The 26,663-nt window shown below is 39.8% G+C and overlaps 1 protein-coding gene across 3 annotated transcripts in view; it reads right to left on the bottom strand.

Moving 5' to 3' along the window:
- Positions 1 to 1,734: 1,734 nt before the first annotated feature.
- Positions 1,735 to 26,663, bottom strand: part of pbx4 (pre-B-cell leukemia transcription factor 4) — a 407,509-nt gene continuing 382,580 nt past the window's right edge. For 2 of the 3 annotated variants that reach the window (XM_073069169.1, XM_073069170.1), the window contains exons 7-9: positions 25,037 to 25,149; positions 12,514 to 12,603; positions 1,735 to 5,195 (exon numbers count right to left, since the gene is read on the bottom strand). In XM_073069169.1, coding sequence (XP_072925270.1) covers positions 5,103 to 5,195; positions 12,514 to 12,603; positions 25,037 to 25,149 — 296 coding nt within the window. In that variant the 3' untranslated portion in view covers positions 1,735 to 5,102. The remainder of the gene's footprint in view (positions 5,196 to 12,513; positions 12,604 to 25,036; positions 25,150 to 26,663) is intronic. The other variant, XM_073069172.1, reaches the window with a different exon arrangement.

The raw sequence follows: 26,663 nt of genomic DNA, 5'->3' as shown, positions 1-26,663 counted from the left end.
ATGAATATCCAGCATATAATGACCTTCATTTTGGAGAAGAAGCTGGAGAATTCCACAGCTAATAGGTTTCTAAATTTGGAAACCGGCAATTGTAACTTTATTGTATAAAATGTGAGCCTCCCGGCCAGGATATTGATACAATACTGACATCAGCAGTTATAAAACAGTAGAAATGAGCGAAGATTTAAGAAAATTGCACAATAAATTAGTTCTGATTTTCAAGGCCGTAACTGTCATAGTGAGAAATTGATAAGGGTGTGTTTTGACGTTGGGATTGGTTTGGATAAGATGCCAATTGAAATAAGAGTTGAAGTTTGAGTGCACCAGGACAGAAAGTGACATTGCAATTACTAGGGAGAAGGTGCTTGGGAAACTGGAAGATCTGAAGGTAGATAAGTTGGGAAGATGTTGGAGTCAATTGTTGAGAATGTGGTTTTGGAGTACTTGGAAATAAGCAGGATAAAGAGTCGGTGGTGAAGAAAGCTCACTTAGGGAATCTTGTACAAGGACTCCCAAGTCCTCTTGCACCTGATATTTTTAATATTTTTCTCTCCATTTAGAAAATGTTAGTGTTCATTTCAAGATGACTAGGATATAAAAAGGATGTAATGCTGAGGCTTTATAAGACACTGGTGAGGTGAGCCATTTTGGGCTCATTGTTTAAAAAAGGATATGCTAACATTGGAGAGGGTTCGAAATGGTTTATGAAAATGATTCCAGGATTGGAAGGCTTATCATATGAGATGTATTTGATGGCTCTGGGCCTGTACTCACTGGAGTACTGGAATTCAGAAGGGAAGGCATGGATTTCATTGAAACCTACCAAATGTTGAAAGGCCTTAACAGGGTGGATGTGGAGAGGATGTTTTCTGTGGTGGGACAGTCTAGGACCAGAGGACACAGCCTCAGAATAGAGGGGCCCCATTTAGAACAAAGATGAAAGGGAAGTTGATGGATTCTTGATTAGTCAGGGCAGGAGATTGGGGCTGAGAGGGAAATGGATCAGCCATGATGAAAAGCTGCCTTGATGGGCCAAATGGCTTAATTCTGCTCCTGTATCTTATGAAGGGATTGTTTAAAATGTGTTTCCTGCTGGCACAAAGCCAAGTAGTTTGGATGAAGATACAATTTTTTTTCAGGGTGAGGTTGCATATAGATCAGTTAAATAGAACACAAACATATGCATATGAAATATAATGAGGGGAAAATTGTAAGTATATTTTCAAGAGAAAAATAAAGCAGGTGTCTTAATGGTGAGAAGGGACTGGTTATCTTTGCACATGGATGATTAAAAAATAGCACAGGAATAGGGTTAGTATATTGGTCTTTATTGCAAGATTCAGACAACTTGCTCCAATTGTAATAAGAGTCCAGATGAGACAACTCATGGAATGCAATATAGATCTGGTCTCCCTATCCAAGAAGGATGATATGTTAATGGGAGTATAGTATATCGGGGAGAGATTAGTGTTATGGTGAGTTTGTCACATGAAAATAGATAAAACAGACTGGGCCTATATTCATTGGAGTTTATAAAAAAAGTGAACAAATTAAAACGTACACAATTAAACACTGATACAAAAGGAGGGAGGTACAAAATTGAAGAGGCAGGAGGTTCCAGTGCTGAGCACGGATCATGCTATTTTCCATTCACCCAGGACAGACCATCCTGCTGATTTAATTTATGCTTTAAAAAACTGCACAAAATGTCATTGAGATTTATATTAACTCTGGTTTGTGGCAAAAGGAACATTTTATTCTGTTTCATGTTAACCATACAAATAAAAATGCAATACACTCTTCCTCAACATGGTTTTTCTCCAAATTACTATCGAGCTGTAACAACATGGCTTTAAAGGAAATGGAATGGAAAAAATGTTTTGTGAAGGCATGAATCCATTCCAGTCAGTAACTGAAAACTAACCCACCGTGCTTGCAGTTACACCAGAAGTGTAAATTTTGTGTTGTTTTTAAATAAAAAGTTTACAATAGAATTCTATTTAAACAGATATCTGATTCTGCTTGTCTCAGACCACTATTCTATTACTACCAGAAGATACTGATACTTTAGTTAGTCTTATTTTTCCAGAACACTGACACTTTAGATGGTAGCTTGCCGCAGGAAATTGTTTCTGAATGTATATAATATATATAAATTGAGCTTTGTTGTTACCCAACGAGAGGTTCTGTGTACTGAGGAAAAAGATTTTTTTGGGGGGTGGGTGAGTGGGAATAGACTTTCAGGTGAAAATATAACATAAAAACATGTCTCGTATTTATTATCCCAGTGGACTGAATGTTACCACCCTTCCCAGGCCCAGGTTACAAAATTAGTAAATGGTCAGTTGGTGAAATTCCATTGAGAAAAACACCCTCTGCCAAAATATTGCTAAAACTTCAACTTGATTGAAAAATTGAAACCTGTGTTGATAATGAAATGCCACTGATTAGGCCTGTTATTTGTTAAATGTTTTATGTACCCCTTACCCCCATCGCTTTCCGTCTCTACAAACAGAAATCACTTGTATTTGGCATTAGAAAGTGATGTATCCTAGTGGATCACAGTCACAGATTAGAGTTTTACACAGCTTCATTCTTACACTGAAATCAAATCTTCAGGACTGGATGACATTTTCGGAAAACGGCAGACAGGTTGGAGAGGGTACGCCACCATATTAGACATTAATTTGAAACATTTAACAGGACGTGTGCAGCACACAGTGATTTTAACGTTTGTGTTGTTTTAGTGCAGTGGGTGAACAGCATCTTGCAGCGTGGTTTAAAAGTGATCAGTGCCGAGTTGGGAGTGCTGGCTGCCTCCTGTGGTCATCGACTGTAATAGCAGCTTGTCCGAAGGCTAATGTTCGCACATCAGGAAGATTTTCATCCAATTTGTACAAACCTTCTGCGTTGAAAATTACATGAAAACTGATAAAAAGCACTTCTAATTTAAAAGTAATATGCAGGAGACTATCTTAAATGCTTGAATGTTTAAACGGGAGTGACTGGCTGTGGGTTTTTTTGCTGGTCTCCCAGTAATCCTGGATTTCCCGCTCCTTTTCAGTCGGCTGTCCTGCAGTTTTGGCATCTTGCACACAGAACTTCAGTAGTCTGTTGTCAACTTTTAAATCCAAATCTGCAGATCACTTCGGACCAATGCACGCAGTAATGCCGACCTAAAGCTTCGTGAGACTGAATACATTCATAGCAAAACATGTCACATTCAGGGGCAGGGAGGAGTCCTGCAGCATACAGAAAACTGCCTCCATACACTGTTCTAAAAAGAGACGAGGAAGTTTTCTGGGACAGAGCCCTGTTGAACTTCAACCAGTCATTCCTTTACAGTTACAGTAATGAATCAGCATGTTCACTAAGTAAAAATTACCTTTGGGATTCAGAATTTGTACAATAACATCAAATTTCAAAAGTTCAAACATCACAACCATCAAGATACAGAACGTCAGAAACGTAAGATTAAAAAAAGTTAGTAAAGCTGAACCACGTGTACTTTTTGTTAGCGTCTGTGTTAATGGAGATTTTTGGTACAGGCAGTGTAGATTTGGATAGACACTAATTGCACACAGAAGGCGACCACCAAAAGGAGGTGATACTCGGGAATGTTACAACTCCACATTTGCAAAAAGATATTATGTTACTTTTTGACGGTCTGTGCTGACATTTATAAAATTCGAATGAAAACATCCCTACAGTACTTTACCAAAGTAATTTTCCAACCTTACAAACAAATTTTAGTTGGTAATGGTAGACTTTCTATGTCCGTTTGTATGATAGATTTGTCTCCTGCTGTTAACTCTGATTATATATAGGCAGCCAAGTTTTATTTAGTTATTCCAATTATTCTACCCGTCCCACCCCCAATTTGAAACAAGTCGATAGGTTTGCCATTTTGATAAACAGGAGTTTACCCAAAAGGCATCGCCAACTGGGGCTCCAGAAAAGCAGGATTTTGATAAAGCATAACTAAGGAATTGAACTACAGAGTACATAAGGTCATAATAAGTAACAAAATTCATGATTATTTTATTTTTCATTGTTAATCTCAGTTTTAAGAAAACGTTAATAAAGGGCTTTGGCCATTGTTAACATTCACACTGTGCAGAACAGTAACAGCTGTCAGCAGGCACAATGTTACCTCACTGCTTCAACATTATCACACAGGCAAGTGCAGACTAGGTTTAAGTCAGTCCAGTCACCAACAGAGACTTTCCACACAGTAACTGAGGTCAATCCTTAAATTGTTTTTTTTTGTATAGAACACAGCAATCCATTTGGCTGGGGCTATGTGTTAGTTCATGTTGCTGTAACACATTGGTGCTACTGGTAAAACATCCTTTATCCTATTGTTACCAAGCTTGAAAATGAAATGATCCAAGGTCAGCCCTGAGAAATAATTTGTTTTCTAGCCAGATTTTGAGCTGATCTCTTAAAACTAGTACTAATTTCTAGTCAGACACTAAGACTAACACGTCAACAGAAAACAACAAGTCAGTCTGCATTAGTTTATTAGACCTGCATGCCCTAACACAATCACGTGGTCAGTGTAGGGTTCAATGTCAGTTTCTGCAGTCACGTCAACCTATATTAAAACACGGCTAAACAGCTGCTCATTTAGAAGCAGGAACTTTGAAAAGCAGTAATAGGTGGGTTTTATTTTCATGCATCAGACTTGAAATAACCTTTTCCTAATACAACTGACCTGTGAGGCTGAACTGCATTGCAACACAGAGAATGAAGGGAACAGATAGTTAAAACTCACAAATGTATGTGGTGACTAAAGGATGGGAATGTCTAATTGTGTATTGCTGAGAGGTAGTGTGTAAGCACTGTAACCTAAACAGGAAGCATTCCTCTATTGGTTTCAAAAGGGTTTTACAGTGAGGTAATTGGCTGCACTCAATTGTGTGAAAAATGTATAAATACCTTTTCTTGTCATACTATATTTACATACAGGTGGCAGGGAGCTTCTACCCGAGAAAGTATCCTAAAGACCCTTCTAATGATAGCAAGTTGGAATCACGTTCTCATCCAATGGGCCTAGTGAAGTGAAAAGTAATGGGCAGTAGACGACCACTGACAACTCATCAGTTGGAGGTATCTGAGTTGACACTGCCTGGTCCTCCAGTGGGTGAAGTCACAGAAGATGGGGTAGCAGCATCCTGCCAGCTGCCATTAACCTGAGAGAAAAAGAATAAGAGTCAGTATCTATCCCTTTTGGCTTTGCTCTTCACATCTACATTGTGCTAGCAATGACTGCTTCTTCAAAGTAGTGCTCAACATGGGCTCAGCTCATTAACTGCTTTGAAAGAAGCCTGTCCCCTCCAGCAGGTTAAACCCCAGTCAGCCACATTATAGTCAAAACACAAAGATGCTCATCATCAGGACAACTTTCAAGAGAAATCAGAAGAAATGAAGCTGATGATTCCTTCTCCAATGCCTCTGGTAAAAATTACATCAAAAAGTCCTATGGCATCACAGTAATGACAAACTGTAAGTAAAGACAAGACTCTCAAGTATTTCTTCATAATAGTGACCTGAACTATTGGAAAGAAACAAAAAGTCACAAATCTGATGGAATTAACTCACACTCTATAAGAAATTCATTCAGCCAACGTACAGTCTTACAGGTAGTCAGGATTACAGATGAGGAGTGCTGGCTGTCTTGAGGTGAATTAGGGTGGATAGATCCCCAAGGCATCCCTTGGGTCTTGTAGGAGGCTAGTTCAGGAATTGCAGAATCCTTGGGAGAGATTTAAAACAGCTGTGGTTGAGGTGGCAGAAGACTGGAGGATACCTTATTCAAGAAAGACCAAGAATAAGTTGGGAAATTAGAGACCACTGAACCTAATGTCTATCATGGCTGTTGATTACATGAACTTTAGAGAGCCTTTGACAAAGTTCCACGTGACAGGCTGGTCCAGAGGTTTAAATCATTAGCCACTGAGGGGTTGTAGATGATTGCTTCCTTGACTTGGAGACCTGAGAATAGAGGCGTGCCACAGGGATCAGTGCTGGGTCATTGTTGTTTATCATCAATATTAATGATTTAGATGATAATGTGTTGAAATGGATCAGCAAATTTGCGGATGACGTCAAAATTGGGATGTAGTTGACTACGAAGCAGGCTATGAAAGTTTGTAGCAGGATCTAGAACAGCTGGAAAAATTACAGACAGAATCTAATACAGAGAAATGTGACATGTTACGTTTCAGGAGAATAAAAGTAAGACTTATATAGTGAATGGCAGAGCTTCAAGTGTGTGGTAGAACAAATGGCGCTTGGAATATTTAGCCATAATTCCTTGCAAGTGGCACCATAGGTCAAAAGGATTGTTATCCATATTAAAGAGCAGGACGATACAGAGTTTAACTGGAGCATCAAATTAATGCATAACACCAAGATTTGGAGTGTAGTGGACAGCGAGGAAGGTTATCAAAGCTTGCAGAGAAATCTGGACCAGCTGGATAAATGGTCTGTAAAATGGCAGACAAGTGTGAGGTTTTTCATCTTAGGAGGAAAACCTATGGTAAGACTTATGCAGAGAAAGGTTTGGGAACAAGGGAGCCTGGTGGAACACAGTGATCTGGGATAAAAATCCATAATTCCTGAATTGTTATTCCTTACAAGTGTGCACATATTCAAATGTCTGAATTTCATTGTGGAGTGTAACTTGAGAGCTTCTTGTGGGTGAAATACTACTGCAGCAGGAAAGAACGGGCTGTTGCAGAGGTATGTTTCTTCTGGGCCTCATTCTGCAGTGGATTACAGCTTGTGACAGGTGGTACAGTGGCACAGCAGGTAGTGCTGCTGTATCACACCTTTGCTGAACTAGGTTCAATCCAAATTTCTGTTTAGAGCTTGTAAGGTCTTCATGTACAAGTGGGAAGAAACCTAGGAACTGGGCAGTTCTGCTTGGTAGGATAACTGCCCTCAGCACATTGCTTCTAGCATGTGGATGAATGGTGGAATCCGGGAAAGTTAATGGGAATATAGGGTACCTGAAAGATTAGTGTGAATAGGTGTTTGATGGTCAACATGGACATGTAGGGTCGAAGGGCCTGTTTCTCGGTTGTATGAACTTATGGCTTAGGATAGAGGGGAATTTTTTGAGCACAGCCAGGTTCTAGAAGCTTTTGGAATTCGGAAAAGCAGTTAGTACTTTTTTCATGCACTTTTGGGGAATTGTTTTCTTGCCAAATATCATGTCCATTGTGTCTCCTGATGGACACAATCCATATGGTGACTCTGGGAGGAGCTCTTCAACCATTGGGTGCAGGCAGATGAAGAGGGTCACTACTTCAAGGTGTGGGAGTGAAGGCCTAACTGCCAATCTCCAGAGATGGACAGTGGGTAGGGACATTTCATACACAGGCTCTAAATTGGAGCAGGATGAGTAGAAGAGAAACAGAGGAGACACAGAGAGAAAGTGAGTGTGATATACAGTGCCTATAAAAAGTAATCACCCCCCTTGTAAGTTTTCATGTTTTATTGTTTTACAACATTGAATCACAGTGGATCTAATTTTGACAAGGATCAACAGAAAAAAACTTTTGTGTCAAAGTAAAAACATATCTAAATTAATTACAAATATAAAACACAAAATAATTGAGTGCATTGCTATTCATCCCCCTTTAATATGACACACCAAATCATCACTGGTGCGGCCATCTGGTTTTAGAAGTCACGTTACTAGTTAAATGGAGATCTGTTTTGGAGACCAGTGTGCAGTCAAGGTGTTTCAATTGACTGTAGTAAACACACACCTGTATTCCAACTGCTGGTGAGTCAGTATCCTGACAAAAACTACATCATGAAGATAAAAGAACACTCCAAGCAACTCTACGAAAAGGTTATTGAAAAGCACAAGTCAGGAGATGTATACAAGGAAATTTCCAAGTCACTAAATATAGCTTCAAGTACAGTTAAGTCAATCATAAAGAAATGGGAAGAATATGGCACAGCTGTAAATCTGCCCAAAACAGGCCAGGTCCTCAAAAACTGAGTGACTGTGCAAGATGGGGACTAGTGAGGGAGGCCACCAAGAGACCTACTGGAGGAGCTACAAGCTTCAGTGGCTGACATGGGAGATACTCCACCTACAACAACTGTTGCCCAGGTGCTTCACCAGTCGCAGATTTATGGGAGTGGCAAAGAGAAAACCCACTGATGAAATAAATCTCACATGAAATCTTGGCTAGAGTTTGTCAGAAGGCATGTGGGAGACTGAAGTCAGCTGGAAGAAGGTTCTATAGTCTTATGAAACCAAAATTGAACTTTTAGCCATCAGACTAAACACTACGTTTGGTGTAAACCTAACACTGCACATCATCAAAAACATACCATTCCTGCCATGAAGCATAGTGGTAGCTACATCATGCTGTGGGGATGCTCTACTGAAGCAGACCCTGGAAGGCTTGTGAAGGTAAAGGGTAAAATGAATGCAGCAAAGTACAGGGAAATTCTGGAGGAAAACCTGATGCAGTCTGCAAGAGAACTGTGACTTGGGAGAAGATTTGTTTTCCACTGAGACAATGACCTCAAGCATAAAGCCAAAGCTTCACAGGAATGACTTAAAAACAACAAAGTTAATGCCCTGGAGCAGCCAAGTCAGAGTCCAGATCTCAATCCAATTGAGAATTTGTGGCTGGACTTGACAAGTCCACTCATGATCCCCATGCAATCTGACAGAGCTTGAGCAGTTTTGTAAAGAAGAATGGGGAAAAATTGCCGTGTCCAGATGTGCAAAGTTGATAGAGACCTATCCACACAGAGTCCAGGCTGGAATTTCTGCCAAAGGTACATCTACTGAATACTAAATTGAAGGGGGTTAATTATGCATTCAGTTATTTTGTATTTTATATTTGTAATTAATTTTGATCACTTTGTAGAGATGTTTTCACTTTGACATGAAAGAGACTTTTTCTGTTGGTCATTGTCAAAAAAACCAAATTAAATCCTCCGTGATTCAATGTTGTAAAACAATAAAACATAGACATTTCCAAAGGGGGTGACTACATTTATTGGCACTGTAGATGTGAATGATGTGAGAAAAAAAGAGAGGAGGGATGGGGATAACAGACATGGTAGACAGGGCTTGGGAGAATAACAGAGTAGGGGAGAGAATGTGGCAATGAGAAGAAAGAGAAGTGTGTACAGAGAGAGGAGTTGTGGGAGAGACAGGAAGCGATGGAAGTGAAATAGAGAAAGGTAATTGATCATGAGTATATGTGAGAGGAGGTGAGACAGATGTGGGACAGGCTAGAAGAAAGAGAGAAGGTGCTGGGAAAGAAAGGGCATTGGAGATAAAAGGATAGGAGTATGGAAGGGAGGGAGAGGATTTTGGGGGAGAGAAGGATCGGAGAATTATGGGTGGGGGGTTCACTTCAGTATATAAGATGTTTTAATCTACTGATTTCACTTATGGTCTCAAACATTTCTACGTTCAGACTCTTTATCCTAATTTTGTTCATTGATTCATAGGTTCTAAAAAGTTCAAGAAATCCCATATAATTTTGAAAGTTTTGTACACAAGGGGGCTTAGAAGGAGCTGACATGTTCATTCAGGTCTCATTTTTAAGAATATACTGCTGCTAATCATTAGCCGTATTACTTACAAGTTGAATTGGACATTTAACACTAATAGAATGCTCCAGACAAGTTCAACATTATAGGAATCACACTTTCAGTCTAATGGCCGTGATGTCCACAGCATGAAGAGTAAACTAGAGAGTGCTAAGCTGGAGACATCTTGTAATCAGCTGATGGGCTACAAAGCACAATTAAGCTGATTTAACCTGATGCTGGACAGGCCCAAACTCCAGTCCCATGCTCTTTGTATGAATCCACTTCTAGTGTTTATTATCTCCATAGCTTCATGATTGTCCCGCGCTAGTTACAGCTCGCTATTACTGAACGAAACCACCTCTTAAAAGATAGAGCTTATTGGATGCTGCAGGAATTGAAAGGCATTTCAGAGACCTAGGAGGGTTTGAAGATTCCATAGACTTTTCCTGGCCAATACCATGTCCATTGTGCCTACTGATGGGTGGAATGCACAGCTCTGGGAGGAGCACTTCAGCTACTGGTACAGGCAGCTGAGGAGAGCCTGCACAGCACTTAACAGAACACACACCAAACTTCCATATCCATATGAGGTCGAGGCCAGTCATCATCAGATTCCATTTGCATGACTAGCCTTGCACAGTGTTTTATTCATCACCCACCACTCACTACCAACAATCTATCATTCCTACCTAACATTCATTTGGTTATTAAGATTCTATTTTCCCTAGAACGAGCCGATGCAATTCTACACATAGAGCATCCTCTCACACTATACAAAAACTACAGCGAACTGTCAGGAAAGCAGAAGGTGCCACGAGCTGCACTCTACCATCGCAGCAGGACTTGCATGACTCCAAGAAGTGGACAGGAAAAACATCATGTGGATACTAATCCACCCAGCAAACCAACTTTTCCAAAAGTTTCCCTCTGGAAAGTGCTATAGGCTATTAAAACAGGAACCACGTCATCTTAAAAACTTCTTCCTCCAGGCAGGTAATCTGTTCAACCATTCTAGCTAGCTCATCATCTCTCCCCTATATCCATTACCTCAGCCACTGCATGGACTGTAAACACAAACCCCACTTTTTCATAATGTTGTTTACATTATAAATACATGCTGGCATGTGTATTTATGGACCTTTTATTCCATATTCATACTTTAACCTTTAACTTTATTTTTTATATAATTCTTTATTCTTTATAATTGTGGAATGTTGTTTTTTGTTTCATGTGTGCCAATGAACCACAGCAAATTCCTAATCCAGCTAAATGTTTATGGTAAATAGAATTGACACTTGGTTTGCTCATCTTTACACACATTGAACCTCACAAGCACAGCTTTCAGCTAGATGTGGAACCATCATTGAGACACATTATAACTCATTCACTAAGACCTAACTCACTCTACTGCAGAAGATTTATCTTTTGTTTAGTGATACAGTACAGAGCAAGCCCTTCCAGCCACACCGTCCCAGCAACCTAACAACCCATTAACCCTAGCCTAACCATGGGATAACTTACCATGACCAAATTAACCCACCTGCTATGTATTTGGATCGCGGGAGGAAACTGGACAACCTGGAGAAAACGCACACATTCCACAGAGAGGACTTTCAGCTGGAACTCTAGACCACCCCAAGCTGTAATAGCGTTGAGCTCACTACTATGGTACCGTGGCAATGATACGTAATTGGTGCCGGCTACAGTAAACGGAGCAGGTTTGTTTCCATTGGAACAGAGCACTGACAGTTACCACTGAATCCACATCCAAGAGCAGCACACTGACGATGATGGTGTGCTTCTACATATTCCTCAGATGCTCCTTCCCCTTTATCCTACAACCTCTTTTGAAACAGAAGTTTCAGATGGTTTTTCCAATTCACCATGATATCAGACTGTATCTTTCTTCCTTCAGATAGTCAGAGGTAAAGGTGACAGCACTCCTTCACTTGCAGCCGACAGCTGGCAGCATGTGTACTATGGAGGGGGGCAGTTTGGGCTGGATTCTTCTATCCCACCAGGCAGCCTCTTTAGCTGATGGATTTCTCAAGGCCGGAAACATGAGAGTTAAAATCTGAGCCATTACATTCATTGCCATATGTAAATGAATGTCTCCAGAGTGTGGGTTAGTCACTGACCTCCCCACCCCCACCCATTCTTCATCCCTTTCACCCTCCACTTATGTTCATTACAACCAGGAGGGTGGAAGGCAGAATGGGTGTGTGGAAAGCAAGTTGGACCAAAAAATTCACATCCCAAGCTGCTCTAGACCTCTGAAATCTGCTTTGTGAATCTGAGCAGCAACAACAGACTTCTTTTGCTGAAGGACACTAACAAACTAATTGAGCGCAGCAATCCAGTAATTCTGTGATTACCATTAACAACACAAACCTAGCTAAAAATTGAACTTCTCCTTTTCTTAATAAGAAAGAGTGAATTTTGGAGACATCGTGTAAAAGGAATGTTTAAAGAGCATTCAACACAAATGGTAACTCATCTCTGAATCTTGCCTTACCACATTGGAGGCACTAAATGGCAGTGGACAAAAATAGGCCAGTCAAGGGTGACTTGTGATTACAGTTGTGATAGCAGTATTCATGTTAAAAACATACAGGAATTTAAAAAAAACTCTTCTTTGGCTTCCAGCTGGGTACAGATTATAACCGACACTTCAGGGAGAAGATGGCAGAGTTTGTCATCAAAATGTTGGTAATAATCGATACCTGTACCTGGCTGAAAGCCCGAGAAGAGTTTATTCATCACATACACCAGGAAAACACTAGATCTTATTTCATCCAGGCATCATGTTCAGAAATGAATGGGAACCTTGACTAAAATTAATATGTGTATATTAATTAATATATATATGTAACCATTTAATTCTCAATGCTTTAAAGCCACAGACATAAAATATGAGAAGATGATTCTTACATCTATACGCCTTGGGGTGTACATCTGGCTTCCTGTTATATCATCACTGTAGCCGCCTGTCTGGTGTATAACATGACGCAGGGAATCCACCTAAAGGGCAGAACAAGTCAACTTATCAATTTCTCCACCGAATCCACACAGGATGCTTTATCCACTTTCACAATGAATGAATATATGTAAATATAATCTTGTAATATCTAAATGAACAATGTAAACACATTGTACCCATTCTCTATTGGAGCACTATTCCCAGGACATCTCATTTCTCAAAATCAATCACGACCTGCAATCAAAATGTTCTGCGTAATAATCTCTTTCCTTGTATTAATATTACTTATGCTAAGGCTATAGACTGTACAGAATAGTTCAGTTGGTTGTCATTTGAATTCTGTTATTCTGGGAAGGTTGTTTGAGAACATTGTGTTTGTAGTTAGCAAGCATACGCAGTGTTAAATAGTGCAGTATAGCCTGCACAATGTACAGTATACAGCTCGAGATAGGGAAGATGGTACCACAAGTCAGGTTTCCCCAAAATCAGCTGTCAGAGGTGGTAGATGGAGATACAATTCCAATGTTCAAACAGGTAACTGAATAGGAAATATGTAGAGGGATTCAGGCCTAACGCAGACATATGGGAGGAGCACAGATAAGCATCACGGTTAGCATGAATGAGGTGAGCTCAAGGGCTTGTGTCAATGCTGAATGGTTTTATGTTATTTGTAAAGCAATATTGAATACAGAGTGATTGTTTCAACACCAGTGCAGCAATAATTTCACATGTCAGTCCTGGGCCACGTAGAACTTGCTTTGTTTGTTCAGTTGGTCATACTTTCTTAGTCATACACAAGCACAGTGTCTAGTATTGTTGTAAACAGGGCAAGATGAAGATACATTTTAAAAATCAATGGTTATGACATGAAATAGAACTTCCTGAAAGAACAAAATATGAAATCTGAACACTGAATTGCAGAGGAGAGCAGTGATTTATTTTTGTTCAAAGAGGATCTCTAAATCCTGTTGTAGAAATATTTTAGAGGAGCTCTGGATTTTCTCATTCAAACCTGTACTAAAAGCTGTAAGTGCCAATGCACTAGGCTATCCATTTACAGCAGTATTATTTAGGAAGATCACTGGCATAGAATTATATCTGATTCTTGTGCAAACTTTCCAAGTAAAAATATTTAGTAAATATCAGTTTCACTGTTAATTTGAGCTAAGATATCTTGTATAAACATGCTTATTATTACACTTCCTTTAGATCTCAAATTTTACTTAGAGACATTCTGAAGCATTGACTCTGCTGAAGAGATCAATTGCTTGTGAATTCACCATGTCCATCTGAAATTTCCACCACTGCTATTTGGTGACCTATTTACTCGTGGAATAGAAGTGACAAATATTTAACAATAAGCTAGATAATCACATGAAGAAGCAAATGAGTGAGGGTAGAAGGAAGCAAGAACACTATGCTGATAATGTTGTATGTTTTACATTTTATGAGCAGTATAATGTCTGTGTAGAATAAGCAACCCAAAGTCAATCTAAGGACTAATTTTAATGAAGAGTGAGTAAGTCCAGAGGTTGATGTGCTATAATGTTATGATGATGTGTATAAATTATTATATTCCTCAAATGAAAGGAATCTTCTAAAGGCTTGCAGTAATAGGTGATGATTATTGCTAATAAAACTGCTGCAGCAATAAGATTTTGCGGAACAAAACAAGACCTTTCCCTTTAAGTTCCAGATGAAGTACAATTCTCACTGTTTCCGTGACCTACTTTCATTCAAAGGAAATTTACAGTTACAAGCTACAAATTCTCCAATGCAGTCAGCAATCTAACATGATTGGAAGCTTTCCAAGTGGAATGTGTATATTTGTCAAAATCACATTTTTAACTTTAGAAATTAATATTTTCTTCTAAAACTGTTGAAAATTTTACCAAATTTGCTTTGATACAAGTCTGGCATTTATGAAATCTGCAAAGCAATTATGTTAAAACATAATGTCAAGCTCTTTCATGACATTATTTGCTGCCTATCTCTCTCGTCGCCTCCTTTCCATATGCCTCAATCTTTAAGCTCATTGACACTTTGATTTTTTAGTACTCCTTCACTGACCGCACTGAAACACAACTTTCTCCCAAAGTCTCTTCCTAATATTGTCCATGGCTCAGCATCTAAACTAGGTTAGATGAAAAGCACATTTTTTAAATGTGTAAGCAGTATTAAACGAATGGTTTCTGTGTTCTGAAGCAATTGCACCTATATGATGGAAGTCCTGGCCATCAGGAACTTGCTGGTATGATGATGGAGTACACTCCTTTTCACATTTCACGCATGTGACAACTTCATCAACATGTGCAGCATGCTTTGTGACTTGACAATAGATCACATACTTCATTCATAGCTAAAAAAAAAGGAGGAAACCATAAAGCAAGTTGGGAATCAGATATTTCTAAAGGATTTCCAATGAGCCTATAATGTTAGTGAATCATTGGCTGCCCTTTTGCAACTGGGCAACATGAGAAAGATTTCATTTGTGTACCACAGTGCAAGGTTCGGTAAGTTGTGTCCCTCAGGTCTCCTCCAGATGGGCTACAGAGCAGCACACACCACTACCCCACCCCAATTCCTGCTCATCTGTCCCTCCATTTTCTTACAGCAGTTTGTGTGGTTTTCTTGGGCAGTACTGATTTACCCAAAAGGCAGATAGTGGTAGAGGATGCTCTTCTGATCAGGTTGGTAAAGGAAGCCTTGAGGAGGACTTCACAGATTGCATCCGTGATGGCTTTCTTGAGCAGCATGTTAGTGAATCTACAAGGGAAAATACTATCTTAGATCTAGTCCTGTGCAACGAGACAGGTAAGATTAACAACCTTGTAGTCAGGGATCCTCTTGGAAAGAGTGATCATAGTATGATTGAATTTCACATACAGGTGAAGGATGTTAGATCTAAAACTAGTGTTTAATGCTTGAACAAGGGAGACTACAACGGGATGAGGGAGGAGTTGGCTAATGTGGATTGGGAGCACAGGCTATTTGGTAGGACAGTTGAGGAACAGTGGAATACTTTCAAAGAGATTTTTCACAGTGCTCAAGAAAAGTATATTCTAGTCAAGAGTAAGGACAGTAAGTGTGGGGAGAGCCAGCCTTGGATAACTAAGGAAATAAAAGATAGTATCAAATTAAAAGCTCATGTGTACAAAGTCACAAAGAGTAGTGGGAGACTGGAGGATAGGGAAAATTTTTAAAAGCAACAAAGAACAACTAAACAAGAAATATGGAAAGATAGAATATGAAAGTAAATTAGCACAAAATATAAAAACATACAGCAAAAGTTTTTATAAATATATAAAGAGGCAGAGGGTGGCTAAAGTCAACGTAGGTCCCTTGGAAGACGAGAAGGGGAAATTGATATTGGGTGATAAGGAAACGGCTGAGGCATTGAACAACTATTTTGTGTCAGTCTTCACTGTGGAGGACACATCTAATATGCAAAAGAAGGATGTTATGGACAAAACGGGAGGTGAGGACCTCGATAAAATCACTGTCACTAAAGAGATCGTGATGAGCAAACTAGAGGGCCTGAAGGTAGATAAGTCCCCCAGTCCTGATGGGATGCATCCCAGGGTACTAAGGGAATTGCCGGAGGTTATAGTAGGCATGTTGGTAATCATTTATCAAAATTCTCTAGACTCTGAGCAGGTCCCAGCGGATTGGAAGACAGCAAATGTCACGCCACTTTTTAAAAAAGGATGTAGCCAAAAGATGGGCAACCATAGGCCAGTTAGCTTAACATCTGTAGTTGGGAAAATGCTTGAAGCTGTCATTAAGGAAGAAATAGCGAGACATTTAGAAAGGAGTGGTTCAATCGACAGACACAGCATGGATTCAGAAAGGGCAGGTCCTGTTTGACAAACTTACTGGAGTTCTTTGATGACATAATGAGTGCAGTGGATAGAGGGGAACAGGTGGATGTCGTATTTCCAACAAGCATTCGATAAGGTGCCACACAAGAGACTTATAAATAAGATATGGATGCATGGAGTCGGAGGAAGTGTATTGGCTTGGATAGTGGATTGGTTAACCGATAGAAGGCAGAGAGTTGGAATAAATGGGTGTTTCTCCGGTTGGCAGTCAGTGTTGAGTGGGGTGTTCACAGGGGTCGGTGCTGGGCCCGCAGCTGCTTACCATTTACATTGATGATTTGGAAGAGAGGACTGAGTACGGCATAACAAAATTTGCTGATGACACTAAACTGAGTGGAAAAACAAATTGCACAGAGGATGTGGAGAGTCTGCAGAGAGATATAGATAAGTTAAGTGAGTGGGCCAAGGTCTGGCAGATAGAATACAATGTTGGTAAATCTGAGATAATCCATTTTGGAAGGAATAACAGAAGAGCAGATTATTATTTAAATGGTGAAAGATTGCAGCATGCTGTTCTGCAGAGGGACTTGGGAGTGCTCGTTCATGAATCGCAAAAAGTTGGCTTGTAGGTATAACAGGTTATTAAGAAGACAATTGGAATGTTGGCCTTCATTGCTAGAGGGAACGAATTCATGAGCAGAGAGGTCATGCTGCAACTATACAGGGTACTGGTGAGGCCACACCTGAAGTACTGTGTGTAGTTCTGGTCCCCATACTTGAGAAAGGATATACTGGCTTTGGAGGCAGTGCAGAGGAGGGTTACCAGGTTGATTCCAGGGATGAAAGGGTTAATCTATGAGCGATTGAGTCATCTGGGACTATATTCTCTGGAATTCAGAAGAATCAGAGAGGATCTTATAGAAACGTACAAAACTTTGAAAGGGATAGATAAGATAGAAGTAGGAAAGTTGTTTCCACTGGTAGGTGAGACTAGAACTAGGGGACATTGCCACAAGATTCAGGGGAGAAGATTTAGGACGGAGATGAGGAGAAACTGTTTTTCTCAGAGAGTGGTGAATCTGTGGAATTCTCTACCCAGGGAAGCAGTTAAGGCTTCTTCTTTAAATATATTTAAGATACAGTTAGATAGAATTTTACATAATAGGGGAATTAAGGGTTATGGGGAAAAGGCAGGTAGATGGAGCTGAGTTTACGGACAGATCAGCCATGATCTTATTGAATGCTGGGGCAGGCTCGATGGGCCGGATGGCCTACTCTTGTTCCTATTTCTTATGTTCTTATGTCTGTGACCAATGTTGAATTGCAGGAATTAATGCTGTGATCCTTATTGTTTGCAATGTGTACTATTAACTTTGATGTGAATGTAGGAGAAATGTTTGTAATTTCAATAATTAAAAGAAATTGGTGGTGTTGAGATAAAAATTGGCACAATAGGTTGCAACTAATACTGGTTTCCTCTAAGAGGACCACAACTTTGTTGTGGTTTGGACGGTTTTCATGTCTCAATGACCTGGAGAGTTATGTTGGCTGGAATCAGGGCTTTATGCTTTGGCTCTTGGTAGGGTCCCCCATGCCAAACAGGTCAAAGGGTGGAGGCCAGATTAAGAGTGGTCTACTGGTCCTCCAGGTTCAAGTATTCTGCTCAGGGCCAGCAACCCTGACAAGTAAAATAAAACTGTTTCAGAAACAGCAATGAAGGAAGGATCCTTCTACATCTGAGTGTGATGGTGTTCCTGTGTCTGCTCTGGGGCTTACATGGCTGACAGTAGTGAAAACCGAGGGGAAGCTACTGCCATGATGAAGGAAGCCCTGAACACTGCCAGAGATGGAGGACCTTTATTGCTGCTCCAAAATGTCAATTACGTAACAAGCAAGTAAGTAAACAGTACTGGTTAGATTACACATGGAACACTGTGTATAATTCTGGTCACCACCCTGCAGGATGGAGAGTGCAGAAGAGATTCACCGGGGGGGGGGGGGGGGGCTTCAGTTATGAGAGTGCCATACTGTTGTACAGCCCAGGAACAAACCAGTTGGCTCACCATTTCCATGCCAACCTTTTTACCTACATTAGGACCATATTATTGTATGCTTGCTACTTAAATGTCTGTCTAAATGCCTCTTAAGTGGGCTAAGTGATCTAAGACCTCTGGCAGTGTATTCTGGATATCAACACTCTCTGTAAAAAAAACTTCCAGCTCAGATCCCCTCTGAATCTCTTCCATCTTGCCTTTAATCTATTTGCTTTTGTTTTCATAATTTTGACTATCTGCCCTTATCCATGCCTATCATAACCTTGAATACTTCTATCAGGTCACCCATCAGTTTTCTTTGATCCAGGCCGAATCTGCCCGATCTCTCCCCTAATTGAAGCCCCCCCATTCCAGGCAACACCTCAGTTAATCTCCTCTGTACTCCCTCCTGCACTACTAACTCCTTGCTACCAGTGTGGTGACCAGAAGTCCCTGTGGTACACCATCGGTTAGAGATTTCCAGTCAGAAAACCAAACTTCCACTATGCCTCCTATTACCAAGCCAATTTTGGATATGATTTCCCAGCTCTCCTTGCATCCCATGTGCCAACCTACCAAGAGCGACCTCATCAACTTAGATAATATCTACTGCCCTGTCTTCATGATTCTTCATTACCTCCTCAAAAAATTCAGACAGGGATCCCTCCACACCTCCCCCCCAACAACACCACACTAACTATACCCATCAGTCACTGCCTTTCCACTTGAACAGAAATTCTGTCTCTTAGAATTTTCAACAGCCCACCAATCTGTAGTTATCTGGCTTAGCATTTCTTCAGTAAAGGAACAGCATTAGCATCCCCTAGTTTTCTGATACCTCGCCTATGAAGATGCCCCAGCAATCTCTCCTTTGTTTCTCATAGCATTCTAAGATAGATCATATTATCAAGATATACACATTCCAAGACATCTGACACCTTCTCAATACTTACTTAGTCCTAACAATCAACGTGTCCCTCCCTGAACTCATCATTTTCCATGTACTCCTCCTTGGTGAATACAGATCCATCTATTTATTTAAGACCTCAGCAATATCCCATGGCCCCACAGAAGTAGTTAACCCTTTGGCCTTTTCAATTTCTCCATATACTCTCTTGCTCCTGATATACTCAATAGAAATATATAGGATTGCCCTTAATTTTACTGGTTAAGCATATTTTATGGCCTCTTTTTGTGCTCCTAATTTCTGTTGATAATACTCTCTACATCCTTTATATTTTCCTCAAGGGATTGAGGATCCAAGTTGCCTAGACCTTTCAAATGCTACCTTTTTTTTTACCTGATCAAACCTTAAATAATCTTTGTCATCCAAGGTTCCATCATTTTGCTATCTTTCCTTTCGCCCTTGCTGGAAGATGCTGTCGCTCAAGCCTTGCTAACCCTTTTTAAAAGTTTGTTACTTGTCAGATTTTATTTTACCTGCAAGGATCTACTCCCAATCTAACTTCAGCCAGTCCCTCTTACTCTGTTAAAATTATTTTCCAAGTATTTTTCCTGGAGTGTAGGAAGCTGAGAGGTGACCTGACAAAGATAAATAAAAGGATAAGAGGCAGGGATAGGTAGATAGTCAGAATCTTTTTTCCTGTGATATAGGTATCAAAAAACAAGAAGTAAGTAGAAGGGATTTTAAAGGGGATTTGAGAGTAAGTTCACTTAATACTGAGAGTGGAACACACTACCAGAGGAGCTGGTGGTATCAGATTCAATCACTATGCTTAAGAGACAGTTAAACACACACTTGAATAAACAAGGATAGACCTAATGTGAGATTACTATGGATAGGTAAAAAGACCTATCATGGAGAGACAAAAGACCTGTTTCTGTGCTTTTTAATTCCATAACATCCTAGCACACTAAATAAGATGGCAAATGTGATGTCAGCTGGCATGTCAAGTTCAACTACCTATAAATGGGGGAGAAAAACAAAAGCAATTTCTTAATGTGGGCATTTCTCAATTTCTTTGCTGACTCCAATTTGCCATTAGGAAAACAGCATTATTTAATACTTCAAGGATGGGTGAAATCCAATTTCTAAGCTTTTGTTTGGTATGGAATATTTTGAGACATCTTATTATGTGAAAGATTGTATATTATTGTAAATTGTTGTCTGTGCAAATGAAAGATCGAATGTGTGTACATGTGCATCTGTTGCTCCCAGTGGTGTTCATCTGTGATATTTTCCAGTTCTCTGTTAGGGTCTACACTGGAAATAACCATTTATTCTCTCCACCGATGTTGACAGAGCAGCATTTCCTGGTTTCTGTAATGGTAGGCAAGCACAGGACAGTCTGCCTCACCTTGATGCATGTTCTGCTTTACAAGACTTAATTCCAAGTAGCCATTCTATAACCAATGTCATTATAGAATCATGGGATGATAGAAAAGGTAACCTGATATTTCCACACTTTGGTTTTCACATGATGTGGAGTCAGGGATGGGGAGAAGATAACGTGGGTGCAAGACAGCTTAAGCAAACAACTGCCACTGTGATGAAGGATGATATGCTACAAAATTAAATAGATAAAGTCAGTAAGGTGAACATGAGCAATAAGGGATGACCGTCAGGTTGTTATGCGTGCCTACAGGGGGAAAAGAAGAGAAACTGCGTTGGTAAGTTTGACACATCAGAAACTAGAAGGTAGCAGGTAGTAATAGGAGGGCATTTCAATTATTCAAAAATTACCTGGGAAATAACAAAGTAAGGAACACAGAAGGAATAGTGTTCCTGAAACAAAGTTAAAGAGAGCTAGCGAGCCCAGCAACAGGTGTGGACAGTGTTTTAGGAATGGACTGGGTGAGAAGACAGAATGGCAGTAGGACAGCATGGAAGTACCAATGCTACTTCAGATGGATCTATCAGCTAAGTAAAACATCAGATCTGGACCACAGATAAATTATTTTTACAGATTAAGTCCAGTGTTCCAAATAGAGATCAAAATTCTGCTTGAGAGTGCAGGTGTATCTGTCATCAAAGAAGGGCTGTGAAAAAATGTGAAGTAATAGAGGTGATAAATATAAAAAGAATGAGACAAGATAAGGACTCCAGCTTACTAGAGGTAAATAAATCAGAAGATATGGATAAAATAAATCCTGGGCCTTTAAAGGGGGCAACCATATAGAGTCTAGAAAAGTACAGCACAGAAACAGGCCCTTTGGCCCATCTAGTCCACTCTAAACCATTTAAGCTGCCCAGTCCCATCAACCTGCACCCGGACCATTGCTCTCCATACCTCTGACATTCATGTACCAAAACAAACTTCTCTTAAGTGTTGAAATTGAGCTTACATGCACTATTTGTGTTAGCAGCTTGTTCCACACCTCCACGACTCCAAGTGAAGACGTTTCTCCTTGTACCTTAAATATTTCACCTTTCACCCTTCACCCATGATCCCTAATTGTAGCTCCATCCCATCTCAGTGGCAAAAAAATCTGTTTGCATTTCCCTTATTTATACCCCTGATAATTTTGTATACCTCTATCAAATTTCCTCTCAATTTTCTAAGTCCAAGGAATAAAGTCCTAACCTACTCAACCTTTCCATATAACTCAGGTCCTCCAGTCCCCAAATTTTATCTGTACTCTTTCAACCTTATTTACATCTTTCCTCTAGGTAGGTGACCAAAACTACACACAACACTCCAAATTAGGCCTCACCAATGTCTTATACAACTTCAATATAACATCCCATCTCCTGTACTCAACATCTTGATTTATGAAGGCTGATGTGATGAAGGGTTTTGGACTGAAATATTGATTGTTTACTCTTTTCCATAGATGTTGCCTGGCTTGCTGAGCTCCTCCAAAATGTTGCGTGTGCTACTGTCTAAGATCCACCCTGGTTGGTCCTACCGAAGAATAACACTTCACGCTTGCCTGAATTAAATTCCATCTGCCATTTTTCCAACTGGTCCAGATCTCACTGCAAGCTCTGACAGTCTTCCTCGCTGTCCAATACACCCCCAATCTTTGTGTCATCCGCAAACTTGCTGATCCAAATATAGAGTAGGCTCTGGCTATAATTCTCTTTAGAGGGGTTCCAGAGGTAAAGAAGATTGGAAATAAGGCAGCTTTATTTTAAAGAAAGAGACAGACTGAGTAACCACATACCATTTATCTTAACATTAATGGTTATTGTAAGTTAATTTAAACATGTTCGTGGACTAACATAAATCAGCAGAAATGTAGGAGCAGAATTATGCCATTTGACCTAATCAGACTGCTCTGCCATTCCATCATAGCTGATTTATTATTCCTCTCAACCCTTTTCTCCTGCCCTCTCCCGGTACCTTTGATACTCTCATTAGTCAAGAACTTATTCACCTCCACCTATACCCAATGACTTGGCCTGCACAGCCTGTCTATAGCAATGAATTCCACTGGTTCACCACCCTCAGCTAAAGAACTTTTTCCACATCTCTGTTCTAAATGGACATCCCTCAGTTCTGAGGCTGTGACCCTCTGGTCATAGATTATCCCATGATGGGGAACATCCTCTCCATATCCACTCTATCTGGGCCTTTCAAGATTGGATAGGTTTCAAAGAGATTCTGCCCCCTCCCATTCTTCTAAACTCCAGCATTCAGAACAATCAAACAGTCCTCATATGCTAACCCTTTCATTCCTAGAATCATTCTCATGAACCTCCTGTGTACCCTCTCCAATGTTAGCACATCTTCTCTTAGATAAGAGACACAAAACTGCTTTCTATACTCCAAGTACAGTTTGACCAATGTTGTATATAGACTCAGCATTATATATCCTTGCTTTTGTATTCTAGTTCTCTCAAAATGAATGTGAACTTTGTATTTGCCTTCCTTAAAACTGACTCAATCTGCAAGTTAACCCTTAGGGAATCCTACACAATTGCTCCCAAGTCTTTGTGCATATCTTATTTTTGAATTTTCTCCCCGCTTAAAAAGTAGTCCACACCTTTATTCCTTCTACTGAAATGCATGACCATGCACCATCATCTTGTCACCACATTTTATATATCGCCAATGAACATTTGAAAAGCTATAATCTACAGAGTTTTGGGAAGTGGAGTTAACTTAGACAACTTGCTTCTTGACTGTCGTGGATATGGCAATTATATGGCAAATGGCAATCAATTTTGCTGTAAATTTCTCTTATCCTAGGATGTTAGAACTGCATCCAGTTAATGCAGTGGGTGGAAGAATCAAAGGCATGCAGCAAGCAAAAGGTGACAACTGAGGATAAAATTGACTGCACAGTTAGGATGTAAAGTAATATGACAATGATCAGTTAATTTTATTTATATTAGAACCTATGGTGTGATAAATAATGGTCATGACATCAGGGAAAAACTCCACTGCTCTTCTTCACTTCTTTTAAACTCCACCCGAGGATGACGGATGAGCTTAACATCTCACCTGAAATTCAAAACCTCTGACAATAGAGCCTGCCCTTGGTTGACTAGTTATCTCAGCTTGTATTCTATTCTTAAGCCCCTGGATTGGAACAAACATATATGCATACAATAAATCACCAATTAAGTATTAATGTTGCAGTACCTATACAATTTAAACTTTAAGCACTGAAGACTTACACAGAGGGTGTATAAAATTTGCTTTCTACCCAAATATTCCTTTATTATTGTTCCATACCAATCTCAATACATAGAACATAGAAATCCATAGCACATTAGAGGCCCTTCGGCCCACAATGTTGTGTCGACAAAGTAACCTACTCTAGAAACTGCTAGAATTACCCTATGATGTAGCCCTCTATTTTTCTAAATTCCATGTACCTATCTAAGAGTCTCTTAAAAGACCCTGTTGTATCCGCCTCCACCATCATTGCCAGCAGTGCATTCCACCACCCACCACTCTCTGTGTGTGAATACATTTTTGAATGTAAATACCAAAGAAATTGTGTTGGGAAGAAACCTAAAATGCAGTGTTGAACAAAATATTGGTAATAATATGAGGTATAATGCACAAGTGAATCAATGACAGCAAAGCATTACAGTGAATATTTAATTATGTTATTTAAGTAACATTTAATCTACTGAGCTATTCGGTATTTTTAAGTAATCTCTAAGGAGTATCATTTCACTCTCAGCCCTTTCCTTCCTAGTTTTTCATTCCAAGTTTGTTCTTGCATTAATATTTTGTCTCAAGTTGGAACAGTGGCATTATAATGCTGCTATTTTAGTACCTTGGTTAACTGTCCATTCTTCTTGCGTCCAATAGCTTCTCTCACCTAACTGCTGGGGAGACTCTAACTAAAAACTCCCAATACCAAGTCCACTCACTGAAAGTTTCTGATCCAGATCAGAACCCATAGCACTACGACCACCATATTTTCTTCTACTACTTAGATACTTCTCTGAGACAATTCCCCAAGAGGTTTGTTTTCTCAGATTTTCATACAAAAGTAACTATTCTTTGTGTGAGAGCTAAAATATAATTAGAACACGATTCAACCATAGGAAGCACCTTAAACACACAATATTTAGCAGGAGGTATTGGCTATAGGAGCAGGAATTATCAAACCTTGAAGCTTCTTTTGTGGACAGGGGTTGTTATCCTATTCTCTTTGAGATGTCCTGTACTCCAAATGAATTGTCCTATGCCTACCTGTGACTGTACGTTAGCTCCAACTTGAGAACCCTGGTAAGAATCCCCATTCAGTGACTGCATATTCATGAATATGTCTCCAGAGTTTGGCATGTTAAAAGAACCAGAAGAACCTGGAAAGGAAAGAGTCAGGTACCTGAATCACGCAAAGATTGCACACAGTATGTCTCCCCTTGAGCCAAGCACTGAGATAGTGCCAACAGGAAGGGGGGAGTTGACAATCAAAGCCGCATGCACCCAAAATGCCCAGATTAAACATTTAACATGCTCACAATCCTCTGTTAGTTACATGCATTATGCACCTTGAAGGATTTAGTTTTTGTTACTCAGCTGATAGTAGGAAGAGTAAGGTTTCAGTTGAAAGAAAACAGATTATTTAGACAGAATTAGTCTTAGTTAGAGAATACCTTAAGAATATGTGAAGAATAATTTAAAACTGAAGACAACATGCACGATTAGTAATACTTGAGCAAGTGGGTGTAAATGGACAAGAACAATATGCTGTCAGCTGGTATAAGGCCTCAATATCTCTCACATAATACTTTATGTAGACTGCGCACAATGTCAAAGTGCTTATCACTGTAAGCTTTTATTCCCCCAGAGAAAAGTACCCAAAAATTTCTACATACTGACTGAAATATTGTCACAAAAATGATCAATGTCACATAAATAAAGGGAACCATTACACCCTACTCACTGCAAACGATTGGGTGAAAATGCATTCACTGCATTGCTAAAAGAACAACTTGTAGCAACACACTGCATTTTCAGAGGCAGAACAATCCACACATCATCACTTTGAAAGGGGATGAAAATCTACACAGATTTTGTTCATTTTAGTCAAAAGCTCCTGGCAACTTGTTGCTGTAAGTTTGCTGTTATTGTTACCCTGCTGCACATGGGTCTGTAGTCAATGAGAGGAATGCAGAATAGATCTTGCAACATAGAGGCAGAAATACTGTTAGTAGAAATAGATCTGTAGGGCTAGTTGAGAACTTGAAATGCATTGAAATGGGACACTAAATGAGCAATTACTTCCAAACCACTGTACTCTTGGAATCAATAAATGAGCTAATGAAACAGACAATGCTAAAGATAGTCAACATCTGTGGTAAGACAAAGGTCCCATGAGAGATTAGTGACTTGAAACATACTGTCTCCACAGATCCTTCTTGACTTCATGCTATTTGTGTTTTAATTTCAGATTAGCAACATCCAGTGTAGTTTGCTTTTCCATTACTACCTGAAAAAAAACTGCATGATGGAGCTGCAAGGATTCGGGAAGAAAAGTATATTCTGAAGGGGCTGAATGGATGGATGGATTGGGAGGAAGCAGGAAAGGGTAGTGGGAAGGAAACAATTCAATCATCATGGTCCCGGCAAAAGCACATCCTTTGTATATATGATATGACAACTAGCTACAAATACAACAATGTGCCCTTTTCTTCAAAAAATGTTCTGAAGAAGCAGTAAGATCCTGAAACTTGAATACCAAGGAAAGCAGTGATTCAGTTTAAGCCAAGAATTCTCTGCCTTTCCATATTTGCAACACACACGCACAATACTGGAGGAACTCAGCAGGTCAGGGAGCATCAACGGAAATGAATAGAGTTGATGTTTTGGACTG

This window comes from Hemitrygon akajei, chromosome 16, assembly GCF_048418815.1.
Source record: "Hemitrygon akajei chromosome 16, sHemAka1.3, whole genome shotgun sequence".
In the NCBI taxonomy this organism is placed as follows: Eukaryota; Metazoa; Chordata; class Chondrichthyes; order Myliobatiformes; family Dasyatidae; genus Hemitrygon; species Hemitrygon akajei.
This window is presented reverse-complemented; position numbering and strand designations above follow the sequence as displayed.